Source organism: Fringilla coelebs (genome assembly GCF_963513975.1).
Source record: "Fringilla coelebs genome assembly, chromosome: 1".
In the NCBI taxonomy this organism is placed as follows: Eukaryota; Metazoa; Chordata; class Aves; order Passeriformes; family Fringillidae; genus Fringilla; species Fringilla coelebs.
Genome location: NC_140028.1, coordinates 110918850 through 110930784, shown reverse-complemented (window position 1 = coordinate 110930784; position 11935 = coordinate 110918850). Strand labels below are relative to the sequence as shown.

The window sequence follows — 11935 nt, the reverse complement described above, 5'->3', positions numbered from 1 at the left end:
GTTTCAATTAAAAAGTGTTACGAAAGGCTTGTTTGGGTTTTTTTAGAAAGTCATTTTGAGATTAAAGAGTAACAATTGTTATATGCTTCACTGCAACTCCTAAGTTTCTTCTGTTTAGAAAGAAATGTCCACCTCAGCTCACAAGGGACAGCTCATATAAAGCCCAAATGTGTAGTGTAGCAAGCACCCAGGCTGGAAAACCTGTTCACCAGCAGGCTTAGGCCCTTGGGCTTTACAGGGCCCTCTGGAAGCTTCTCTCGTGGGATCCCTGCTGTCTCACAGCCATCCTCTTGACTCTTTCCTTGAGATCAGTAGAAACTTAGATATCTTTGAAACCCCTTGCTTTCTGGTTGAAATTAGGCAACAGTCCAGAAGCTGATGGAAGATGAGAGACACTTCTCATACAGTTTGCATGTCCTTAGGGAAAAGGAACTAAAAGCATATACCAGAAGCAGGTTTTCAAAAGAGAAGCTCGGCTACCAGTTGTTGTAAGGAGTGGGAGTGAGGGAGTTTTGCTATATATTCCTATGACCTGTGTAATCCCTCTCCCTTTACAATACTTGGTTCCTACATAAGGAAAATAATCCCTTAAAAAAGAAAGCTACTGGTGAGGAAGGATCAGAATCACTTTTATCACTTTGTGTGCTTCATGATGAATTTGTCTTTCCCAATGCCTGTGTTGGGAAAACTAAAGCAGGGACTCAAATGGAGTACTGAACACATCATTGAAGGAAGGAGCTACTTTCCTTCTATATTGCAGGATGGGGATGTGCCCAGAAAGGCCAGGCACTGGTGCCAGGGATCCTGTGCTAAATCCCACAGCAGCTGCCTCTGCTCAGGAAGCCAATTTGCTCTGAGGGCTACTTTACCTGCATTAATGAGTGGTAACTCACCATTAATGGTTACACTATTGCTAAATACACCTTTCCATTGCTGTATTATACATATGTATATACTGCTTCAGCAGCCAGCAGTAAGGGCTCCTCCTGTCCCATTCCAGCATTGCTTTTGTCAGGGAAGGAGAGGAGGTGCCTCTGTGCATGGGTGTGCAGCTCTGCCTGCCCACACATCAGCATCTTCTCACCTTTTACCTTTGTATATTCCCATCTTACTCTGCTCTGAGTGCTCCCAGCTGGGAAAAGCTGCTCGACTTCACTTCTCATGGAATGTATTTACAAATCATCACTGTTTATCTCAGAGGTGGCCAGGACGCTCTTTTACGTTCCAGGGGCTGCAGGCCCTGCTCGCTGACCGCCTATTCCCCCCACAGAGGATGCCCCTCAGGAAGCAGCTGAGATGCTGGAACAGGCAGGTTTTCCAGGCATTAGTGCATCCTGTGCCACCTGATGGGGCTTTCTCTGAGCTGCTCCTTGCAAGCTGAGCATGATGTTTCCTTCTAAACAGAGAAATCTTATGTAGGGCTTATAATGAAGCACGTAGCAATTTAGCCATACTCTTTTGTATCAAAATGACATTCTTCTAAAAGAGAGCCAACCAGCTTTTCATAACACTTCTTAAATTATTGGTACCTTTGATATTCTACACAAAAAAAAAAAAAGAAAAAAAAAGAAAAAAAAAGAAAAAAAAAAAAAAGAAAAAAAAAGAAAAAAAAGTGGAAGTGAAAGCTTTCTCCTAAAACGTGGGTTCTTTTCCATGCTGCTCAAACCGGGACTTCAATGTTACGAGCTAAGCCAGATGAGCAGGGAGACTGAGCCCCCCAGCTCAGGGCTTGTGCCCCTCAGCCCCGCTGCCCTGAGAGCCGCGGGGACTCCGGCCCAGCGCCGCTCCCGGCTCCCGGCTGGCGGGCTGGCTGGCGGGCTGGCTGGCTGGATGGACGGATGGATGGGTGGATGGACGGATGGACGGACGGACGGGGGGGCGGAGCGCTCCTGTCCGCGTCACGGCCCCGCCGGGAGCCCGCCTGAGGCCTTCCCCGGGCGCTGCTGCCGCCGCTCTGCGTCACGGCCCCGCTCCGCGCCGGCTCCCGGGCGGCGGCGGAAGCAGAGGGGAAGGCGAGGCGGGAGGGCGGCGTTAAAGCAGCGGCGGGGCCGTGCCGTAGCGGGCCGGGCTGATGGAGCCGGGCGGCGAGAGCGGCTGCTGGTTCCTGTACTACGCGTACGGCAGTAACCTGCTGCGGGAGCGGCTGCTGCTGCGCAACCCCTCGGCCGCGCTCTGCGCCCTGGCGCGCCTGCAGGTGCGTGAGGGGGCGGCTGGCGGGGACGCGGGGGGCTGAGGGAGCCCGACATTCCTGCAGGGAGCCCCAGGGTCCCCGAGGAGCCGCACGCCCCCGCGGCTGTCCGCCGTCCGGCGCTGCAGCCCGTCCGTCCCTCCCACGGGGGCGGCCCCAGCACGGATCGGGCGGAGGGTCCTCGTCAAGATGATGGTGCCAGGTTCTGAACCGTGACAGGACAAGGAGCGATGGACGCAAACTAAAATGGAAGTTTCACCTCAGCGTGAGGAGTAACTTCTGTACGTCGAGGAAGGCTGCCCAGGGAGGTTCTGGAGTCTCCCTCTCTGGGGACATTCCAAACCCTCCTGGCGCGTTCCTGTGTCACCTGCTTGAGGTGACCCTGCCTTAGCAGGAGGGGTTGGACAGATGATCTCGGGAGGTCCCTTCCAACCCTGGCTATCCTGTGCTTCTTGGCCCTGGGCCTGCTGCCGGGGCTGCCCACAGCAAAGGAGTGTTTGTGGTAGTCCCACTGCTGCGGGGTTATCTGACAGGACTTAACTTTCCCGGCTGCCAGCCATGACCCATGGCCCGTGTGTAAAAGCAGCTTTACTTGGAAATGTAAAGCAGCAGGAAGCAATTCTTTATTGTGAGGGTAGTGAGGCATTGGAGCAGGTTGCCCAGAGAAGTTGTGGATGCCCTGTCTCAGGTAATGTTCAATGCCAGGTTGGATGGGGTTTTGAGCAAACCAGTCTAGTGGGAGATGTCCCTGGTAGAGGTGAGGAGCTCTGCCTGCACTGTGTGATGGGTAGATGGGAGCTTTCACCCAGCTCTGCACATCTGCAGCTGACACCTTCATGCACCCTACAGGGAAATTCTCTCCCTGTCAGGGTTATTAAATACCATTTGTATCAGCTTGGCTTTAGTATAGGCTTGGAAACACCAGCTCGTGGTCATTAAAGCTGTTGATGTACAGATCTGTGCATCTAGAAGGATGCTTGGAGGAGCAGAGCATCAATTGACACCACTTAAAGATGTCTTGAAGGTTCTCTTGGGGTAACTGGCAGGAAATTATCTGTATTAGAGTGTATGAAGAAGTTCAGAAAACTTGTCATTAATAAACTCCCCATAATCAGATACTTGGTGTCTCTTGGGACTATCAACCTGGCAGCAGAGGCCTGCTCCTGTAAAGCGTGAGGAACTTACAGCTGCCCCTCCACTGAATATGCTAAGAGCCCAGTACTTTGCAGGATCAGACCTTGAAGGCGGGGAGAAAGGCACTAGTAGTGTGTGCTTATCTTTGAATAAAAGCAGGCTTCTTCAACTTGATTTCCAGGTTAGTCAGTAAGCACCTCTTGCCCCACTGCAGGATGGCTGCCTTCTCTAGCTGGCCTTTGACCGATTGCTGTGTTCCCTGCTGACACCACATGGCTTCACTCCCTTGCTTCCAGCTGGAAAATCACTGATGCTGGAGAGTGAGGGACTGTAGGAAGGTTGGAGCTGATTTCCTATTACTTGCTTTGTGGGCTTAAAAAAAAGGAGAAACAGCCTGTAAACAGAGTGCTTTGGAACCTAAACTAAAGTAAAAACTTCAGTTAAACTTTAGCTAAACTTCCCTCTAATTTTACTTTTCAAAGCTTTGTTAATCTTCAGCCAAAAAGTGTTAAGAAATAGGATGTGTAACAAGCACAGAAAGGGTATTACACTGGTAGTTAGAAGGACCAAAGACCAATTTCTTGACCCAAAACTGTATCTGCTGTGTTTTTTCCTATCTTCCCAGCAGTACCTGATGCAGCTGCACACATGGTGTAACTTAGAGTTTCCTGCTCCCAGAACCAGAGTGAACTGTGGTGTTTCTGTGTGATCTCTGTTGCTGGTTTTGGGTAGTGCCTGATGATTTTATGCAGCTCCTTGCATCTATTCAGTGCAGGTCAGATCTAAGAAAATATAACTGGAGGAATAAAGTAAAATTTTGTAGGGTTCCCCCCCCCCCCTTTTTTTTTTTTTAATGAGACTTCAGTGAGAGTAGTTGATTCAATCCAGGATTTCCTTGGGGCTGCCCTGCAGTTACTTGTCCTCATCTGTAACTTCAGTCTGTGACTCAAGTGGACTTTTGTGCAAGTAACTTGGTGCATCTAAGTAAACCTTTTTCTAGTGAAACTGCTTAAATAGGGGACATTTTATGGGGCAGGAAGATGACTCTGTTGATGGAGTAAGCAGTGTGGTTTTGCCAGGCTGCTGCCACTTATGCACACACACACACAAACTGATAGGTGTTCTGTGTGTATGCCTCCAAGAGCTTTTTTTTTTTTTTTTTTGCAACCTTTTTCCTATATCTATTAGGACATATTACAAGAGAGTGATGTGTCTCAGAGGTAATATGAATGTGTACATGTGTATGTTTCAAATCAAAATCATAGGTTCAAGAGGGTGGTTGTAAGAAATACACAAAGCTGTGGGCCTGCATAGGTTTGGGGTTTGTTTTTGTTGTTGTTAAGCAGGTAGTCTTCCTTAAAGCTTGGTTTGGATTGGTGAAGGGAGGGAGTGTTTCCCTTCTGTACTGCTAGGGAAGGATCCACAAATTGGTTAATAAGTAGGAGAGGATACTGAGTGTATTGAGTCAGGTGAGAAATTACATTGATACTATTCAATAACCCATTATTCTCTTTTTCATATATACTAATATTTGATATTGCTTGTAAGAAAAAGTGATATTTGTTTCCTAAAAGAATGCTTCTACTTGCAAAACCTGGATATGCTCACTGAAGGAGACATATGCCTTGACTTAAAAACACCCAAGAATGTTCAAGATGAGTGACGAGATAGCACAAAACATTGTAAAATACAAGGGATGGCATTTATAATCGGGTAGTCTTATTAGTGTATGAGGGACAGGACCCAAAGCTTACCATCTTGTAGACTTCTTTACCTTTACTATTTTCCTGGATCCTGCATAGTAGCATTTAAGTCTTGTCACAAAAACCTGCAAAGGATTTGGCATCAGGTAGGTGGCACCTGTCTGTTCTTCCTTCTGTGTCTCCAACTGTACATGTACTGCTGTCCTTTGGCTGCACCTTTCATATCAAGAATAGCCAACGGCCCTAATTTCCAGGGAAAATTGATTCTCTGCATTGCTTTCATTTGCAGGATTTTAAGCTCGAGTTTGGCCATCATCAAGGCAGGACAAGTTCTGTCTGGCATGGAGGTACAGCTACAATTGCTCAGAGCCCTGGAGACGAAGTGTGGGGAATAGTGTGGAAAATGAACACTTGCAATCTAAGTTCACTGGATAAGTAGGTGACTTAACTTTTGCTCTCTTCTACTACTTTAGAGAGTGATTGAAAATTAGTTCTATTAGCACCTTATGGTAATGGCCACTCTTGAGCACTCTTGTCCTGGCTGGGAGTGTTAGCCTCAAGCAAGAGGGCATGAGCATCCAGTTGGCATGCTTGTGCTTGGGGGTAGCTTCACATGTCCCTGCTTTATTATCTCCTGAGTTCCTCTGCTCTTGCTTACAGTAGCACTTAAGCATCCTGACCCACTTCTGCTGACCTTTACTTAAAACTCCTGAGTGACCATGCTTTCCTGAAGCATAAACTTCCTAAATATGATGATCCTATCTGACAGCATCTGCTTTTTTGTTTCCCCTCCTTGGGGACAGTATTTTGTACTTTGACTTCCGTAAGTGTTTACACACTGTTTACACTTGACATAGTGTAGGATTGCAGATCCCTGGTATTTGTTTGGCAGGGGATAAATTTCAATGCTTGCTAAGGTACTGGAGACTTGAGTGCTCTAACACCACCCAAATCTGCAGCATGGACACCAGCACCATAGATTACCTTTACCCACTTGCCTCATTGATGCCATGGAGGTGAACTGGAAGTGGGTTGTGTTCTTGGCTTTTATAATCACAGTCAACAGTGCTCTTCTAAGAATCTCTCCTAACCTACTGAAATGAGCTTGCAGGTGCTCCTGCTGAAGGTCTTGGGATCCTTTGGCTGTGTGCAAGCTGATATATCTGTAGGTTGTCCACCAAGTTATTTCCTGAAATTACCATGTATCCAAAAAGAAAATGCCCACCTTTTTTTTTTTTTCCCTCCTAATCTGGGTAAAGTAGTCTGTGCTTTGTTATCCAGAGGCACAGGAGAGAATGTGTAATTGAGTCTGCATGTAACTAGTTGAAACACTAACAGAACAATGTAATATATAGACAGACAAATATGGGAGGGAACCTTTTGCTTAGATGGCAGAACTCTTTGGCTTCAAATTCATTTTCTTTGCTGTCTCAGGCACTTCTATGAGGTTTTTTGTCCTCTGTACTTCACAAATCTGTAAGTTACAGACTAAATAATTACTTTGCCTCATAGAGTCTAGCAATGGATGTTACTAAACAGTTTTCTTGCTCTCACACAACCACATGACCTATTTTTAGTCTGCTGGCCTTGAATCTGCAGTTAGCTTCCAGTCTGTACTTGCACTTAACCTAGTTACTCACCTAGCATGGCCCACATTCAGTACATTAAAAAACTTGAAATGGTAGCAAGTCTTTGAGGAAAAGATGAATTGTCAAATTTATATTGGACAAGCAGGGCTAAAACCATGTTATGACTTGTAGCTAAAGTACATCTAAAGTTAATTGTGCTATACACTCTCTTCTATTGCTTAAGCTTCTCATTTACTTCTTTCCTCAGATTTTTATTGTTGGCTAAATGCCAGTGGTTGAGGACAATAAGTAGCCTTGGTTTTGAGTCTTTGTTTTTTGAAGCATAATTTTGCTAATAAAAAAAAAACAAATAGTTTTTTTGCCCCAACCTAGCTCATTACTGCTCTGTATGTCTTGTGCAAGTTAAAAGGTGTCTTGGATTATTCATTGGAAAGTGCATTGCACAAGTTGTGCAAGTTTCCCCTTATTAAAAGGTAACACAACGGACAAGATAAAACTTTGCAATTGCTTCTTTATCTGAGTAGCAGCTAAGGAACATGTGTCTGGCTCATTAATTCTAATAATCTTGCTTGTGTTTCTCTTTCTGACTACCTGTCTTCCACAGTAATTAGTTTAGGAATATTCTCTTCCTGACTTTGCAGGTTAATCACAATTCATCATTTCTTACAGAGCTGAAATGATAAAAGTGAATGCTGCTTCTGTAAAAACATATTTTCGTATATGAAACAAGTTTGCACAAAAAGCACTTAAGTATGTTTTGCTTCATTTGTTTTTCTTCAAGTATATTAAAGCACAGACCTGTGTTCTGCCTTGAATTCTGTTGTAATAAATCCATATGTTTAATTGCATGGTTGGTTTGAAAGATGGATTGGATAAGTGACATGAAAGGAATATTTGTCTTTTACAGGCAAGAGGGAGTTGAGGATGGCATTTATGTCCCAATAGAAGTCCATGTCCACACGCAAGCAGGAAAGGTACTGACCTGTCGAAGCTACCAGATGAAGGACTATGTTTCTGGTCCCCCTTCTCCACAGTATAAAAAGGTATGTGTTGCAGCACTTCAATTTTGGAAGAGTGTACAGAAGTTTATAATGCAGTACATCTGTGCTATTTAATAAGTACTTTGATTACAGTGCATGGAAGGCATAACTACTGTAAAGGTATAACAGTCCTTGTGCAATGTACTGCTGCAATGAATGCTCACAGGAGATTGCTAGCTCTTACAGGCCTGTTAAATCAGCTTGGGGTTTTTCGTGTAGTTGTACCTTACAGGAATCCCCTATTTAACTTGGGAATTAGCTGTGATTGGCACAAGGTTTTCTGGAGGATGTTGCTCACATATATGCGGCAAATCTCTGTTTGAAAAATTAATGTACTCCACTGAAAGGACAGAGGGAAGTTTCTGTGGGGAAAATGTAGCACCTGGCTTGTAGTTTCCAGGATGTGGATTATCCTTACTGTCTTGGGAAGTATTTGCTATCACAACAGGATGAGCTGTCACCTTTTACCAGACACATCACCAGTACATCGCAGGGTTCCAGCAGCATTGCAGGGCTCTGCAGGGTTCCCCCGTGATGGCTGGTGAAGCACAAGTGTTTCAACACTGTTCTGCAACACTGACTCTGCAGAGACATCCGATCCAGTCATGCAGCAGGCCTGACCTGCTTAGCCTGTGAGATCTGGGCAGGCCCAGGCTGGGGTGGTGTGGCTGTGTCTGAGTGCTGCAGCTTGAGTGCTGCTACACAGACATCACTGCAGCTGGCTTTTCCTACCCAAAGTGCAGAAACCAGGAGTGAGCCTGTTAAATCCCAAGTGTGCTGCCTTCTCCAGACTGAGGAACTCACTTCTGTGAGTTGACTTCCAGGAGCACAGCTAAGGCCAGCTGCTGTGGGACTCCTGAAGAGAGGGCTTGCTTAGAAAGCAAGCTCTGCTTTTCCACAAATCTCTTCCCTGCCAACCCACCTCGTGGCAAGGCAGATCTTTAGGGCTTTTCAGGGAGTTAATACATAGTCTGTTGCTGTGTGTCAGCTCTCATTGGTATGCTGAGAGTGCAGACCTCCACTATTGGCAACTTTATCATTCCCTCCTGGTCCTGTCAGGAGCGGATGTTAGTTCTGTTCTTCTCCTGTGCCCACCAGCTTTTTTTGTTGTTGTTTAAGTTAACCAGGCAGGAGAGCTAAAAACTTTAAAGATGGCTGCATTAGCACACAGTGATTGGACTACATCCATCTACTTTTATGTACTTTTTGTGACAAAATTCATTCTTTCTAGATGCCTCATCCTTGAAATGCATGCAGTTAAATGCATGAAAACATATTTAGACTGTTCATTTCTATATGCAACCTTGCTGGTGTCTCCTTCAAGCTGTGTTCCTACAACTTCCTCTTCTCCTCTCACTGTCACACCTTTTCTTCTGCACCAATACTTCAGTTTATTTTATGTATGGAAGGAAAGCTGCAGTAACACACCAAGGAATCTGTGCTTTTTTACTGCATTAAGTGTCTGTTTCTGCTATTCCTGTACCCTGTCTAGGTACTCATTGTTGTCCTTTGGACAGCTTAGTTTCAAAAATAACCACTTTTTAAATTTTCAGCCAACTTTACTGTCACACCTGAGTGAGAAGCAGCATGTATTATTAACATTATCATCCTGTCTGGAAGAAAGAACTGAATAACTGAATAACAGCTTAATTAGAGAGGCTTGTGCACTTCAGTAACACATCAGGATCTCAGGGGTAGTTAAAAGCCTTTTCAGAGTAATTTTGTTCATGCTGTTCTGGTCTCCCAGAAGCCTTTGGCTAACCTTAGGTACAGATAGCACTATTTGAGATAAATTCTCTGGGTAGCTTAAATGGTTCCTCCTGCTCAAGTGATTGTTTGGAGGAGTCTGTCCTTTCTATTACTGAAGGCTTTTTTTTTTTTTCTGTTTTAATTATAGGTTATCTGCATGGGTGCAAAACAGAATGGCTTGCCAACTGATTATCAGGAGAAATTAGAAGCTATTGAAACTAATAACTATGCAGGACCAGTGCCAATCATGGAAGAGATTGAAGCTGCTGTTAAAGCAGAGAAAATAAATTCTGCATAGAATGCCTCTGCATTTGCTTGTCCATTCACCTTGATTAAGATACCTCTCCTCACTGTGCTGATCAGCAGTTTCTTTATTTATCAAGAAAAGATGAGTTTGCTGTGCATCTGCAGTAAACCATTAGACATAACTTGCAGTCTGAAGACACATTGACATTGGTAACTTCTTTTTGTACGTATAGCTTGACTACATGCTGAAGTACATGTTGCAAGTACATTGCAGATTTAGAAATTATCTTTCTGTAACTGTCATGCAGTGCTGCATGTAAATTTGTGCTTCATGTCCAGTTTACTGACCTTTTTAAAAGAAAAAGGCTATCTTCATGAGTTTTGGCACCTGTTGCCTTCTGAGGAATAAGGGCTGCAGGATCAGGTCACGTGTTTGTAAAAGTTATATTTATACACGACTACATTTGTTAGATGCAAAGTAAACTCAAACGTCTAAGGCTAAACCTTTTTCTCTGCTACTTCTCTTAATGGTTTAAAGCCTAACGTGTCTGATGCTATGGAGTTCCTGTTTGTGTTTTATAGTTAATAAAAAAGTAGCATTTTTTTAACTCCTTCCATGTTTTAAAGTGTAAGTCCAAAAGGCAGCCTGAGCCTGAAGACAATATTCAGCAAAGCATCTCATTCAAACTGTCATAGCTTCCTTCTTTTCAATGTCTAGTGAAAGTCATTGGTGAACTGGTTAGCTATAACCAAGGCATTTTAAAAGAATTCATTTTAGTTCGATATTTCCAAGGGTTTTTTTTTTAATTACCTTTTTGACTGGCTTGTTTGTCTGCCTAGGGCTTGGTCCAGTGAAATCAGAAAGTCTCCTTTGAGTCCTAGCACATTTATTCTGTGGGGTTTTTTTGTCTGTTAAACCATAAATGAACAGACTTGGCGTTTTGGGGTTTTGGTGGGTTTTGGGGGGGGGGGTTTGGTGGTTTTTGTTTGTTTTTTGTTTGATTTTTGGGTTTTTTCTACCCACAGTTTGATAATCCAATGCAAAACTGGAAGCTTTTGTAACATAGAGAGTATTCATGGTACTTTGCAACCCCTGCAGTTTGTCTCTGGGGGATGAGGAAAAATTAACAATCTGGAAGATGTCAAATCACTGAGATTTGGCTTATCTCCTCTACAGTGTATTTTTTTCTCTTGACGTACCGAGAGGTGTAAAATATAATTGATGTCACTGTGTGACTGCTTAGATAAACAAATGATAAAATAACAGACTGCCCATGTCTTCTCTGTATAAAATCTTTTCTATAAACTTCTGCCAGGTATGTGTAGCTGCTGTCCTGATGTAATATGCCTGTTTCTAGAGTTGGGCACGGTGACTGCTGTAAAACATGGTACCTTCCATATTAGCACTGTCTAGTTTGAGTAAATAAAATTGTGATTACCAAACCTCTGCCATGCCTGTTCAGTGTGCATCCCTCAAAAATATCACAGAACCACAAATTGTTAAGTTTGGAAGGGACCTCTGGAGGTCATCCAGTCCAACGCCCTGTCAATGCAGGGTCACCTCGAGCAGACGACACAGGAACGCGTCCAGGTGTATTTGGAATGTCTCCGGAGAGGAAGACTCCACAACCTCCCTGTGCAGAGTGCGTTGCTGATGTAAATAAAAACTGGTGATGTGGGAATGCAGCTGAAGCCTCCGTTGGCTATTTGTGTTTTTTAATGGATGTACAGTCAGTAGGGAGCGCAAAACTATGCATGAAGCACTCCTCTGGCAGTATCCTTGCGCGGGGGGAGCTCGACCCAGGGAAATGGTCGCTGCCGGGGGACCCGGACACCTCTCAGGGCAGGAGGGGTGGGTGCGGAGGGCAATGCGATGCTGGCGACGGGGGAGCCTCGGGCCATTCCTGCGCGGGGAGGAGCCGCTTCCCGCTGGGGAGGAGAGTCCGTGTGCGGGGCGGGAGGGGGTGAGGGAAGCGCCCGTGGGCTCCTCCCCTGGCCTCCGTCCCTCCGCCGCCGCGGTGAGTGCCGGGGAAGGGCCGGGGCACAGGCGGGCTGCCGGGGGGAGGGCTGGCGGGTCCCAGAGTCTGCTTTCCGTAAAGCGAAGTTTCTGTGGTACCGCGTGAAAGGCTTGCAAGGTGGAGGGGAAGGGCTGCGCCGCTCCTGAGCTGGAAACTTCGGGGTTCTTTGGTGTTTCCTCAGGAGGGTCCGTCCCGCCCGGCGGCCGGCGCTGTCTGACGGGGCGTGGGGAGCGGGGACGGGCGGCAGCTCCGCGGCGTGGGGAGAGCG

At 45.4% G+C, this 11935-nt stretch overlaps 1 protein-coding gene across 2 annotated transcripts; it reads left to right on the top strand.

Annotated features, from left to right (window-relative positions):
• The first annotated feature begins 1263 nt into the window (after positions 1 to 1263).
• Positions 1264 to 11021, top strand: GGCT (gamma-glutamylcyclotransferase). 2 transcript variants are annotated; one of them, XM_084209119.1, is made up of 5 exons: positions 1264 to 2194; positions 5315 to 5460; positions 6460 to 6501; positions 7522 to 7657; positions 9552 to 11021. In XM_084209119.1, the coding sequence occupies exons 1-5, from the start codon at positions 2072 to 2074 to the stop codon at positions 9699 to 9701; spliced, it is 597 nt and encodes a 198-aa protein (XP_084065245.1). In that variant the 5' UTR covers positions 1264 to 2071; the 3' UTR covers positions 9702 to 11021. The 2 variants fall into 2 exon arrangements, with proteins under 2 accessions (XP_084065245.1, XP_084065246.1); XM_084209120.1 differs by lacking the exon at positions 6460 to 6501.
• The last annotated feature ends 914 nt before the right edge of the window (positions 11022 to 11935 follow it).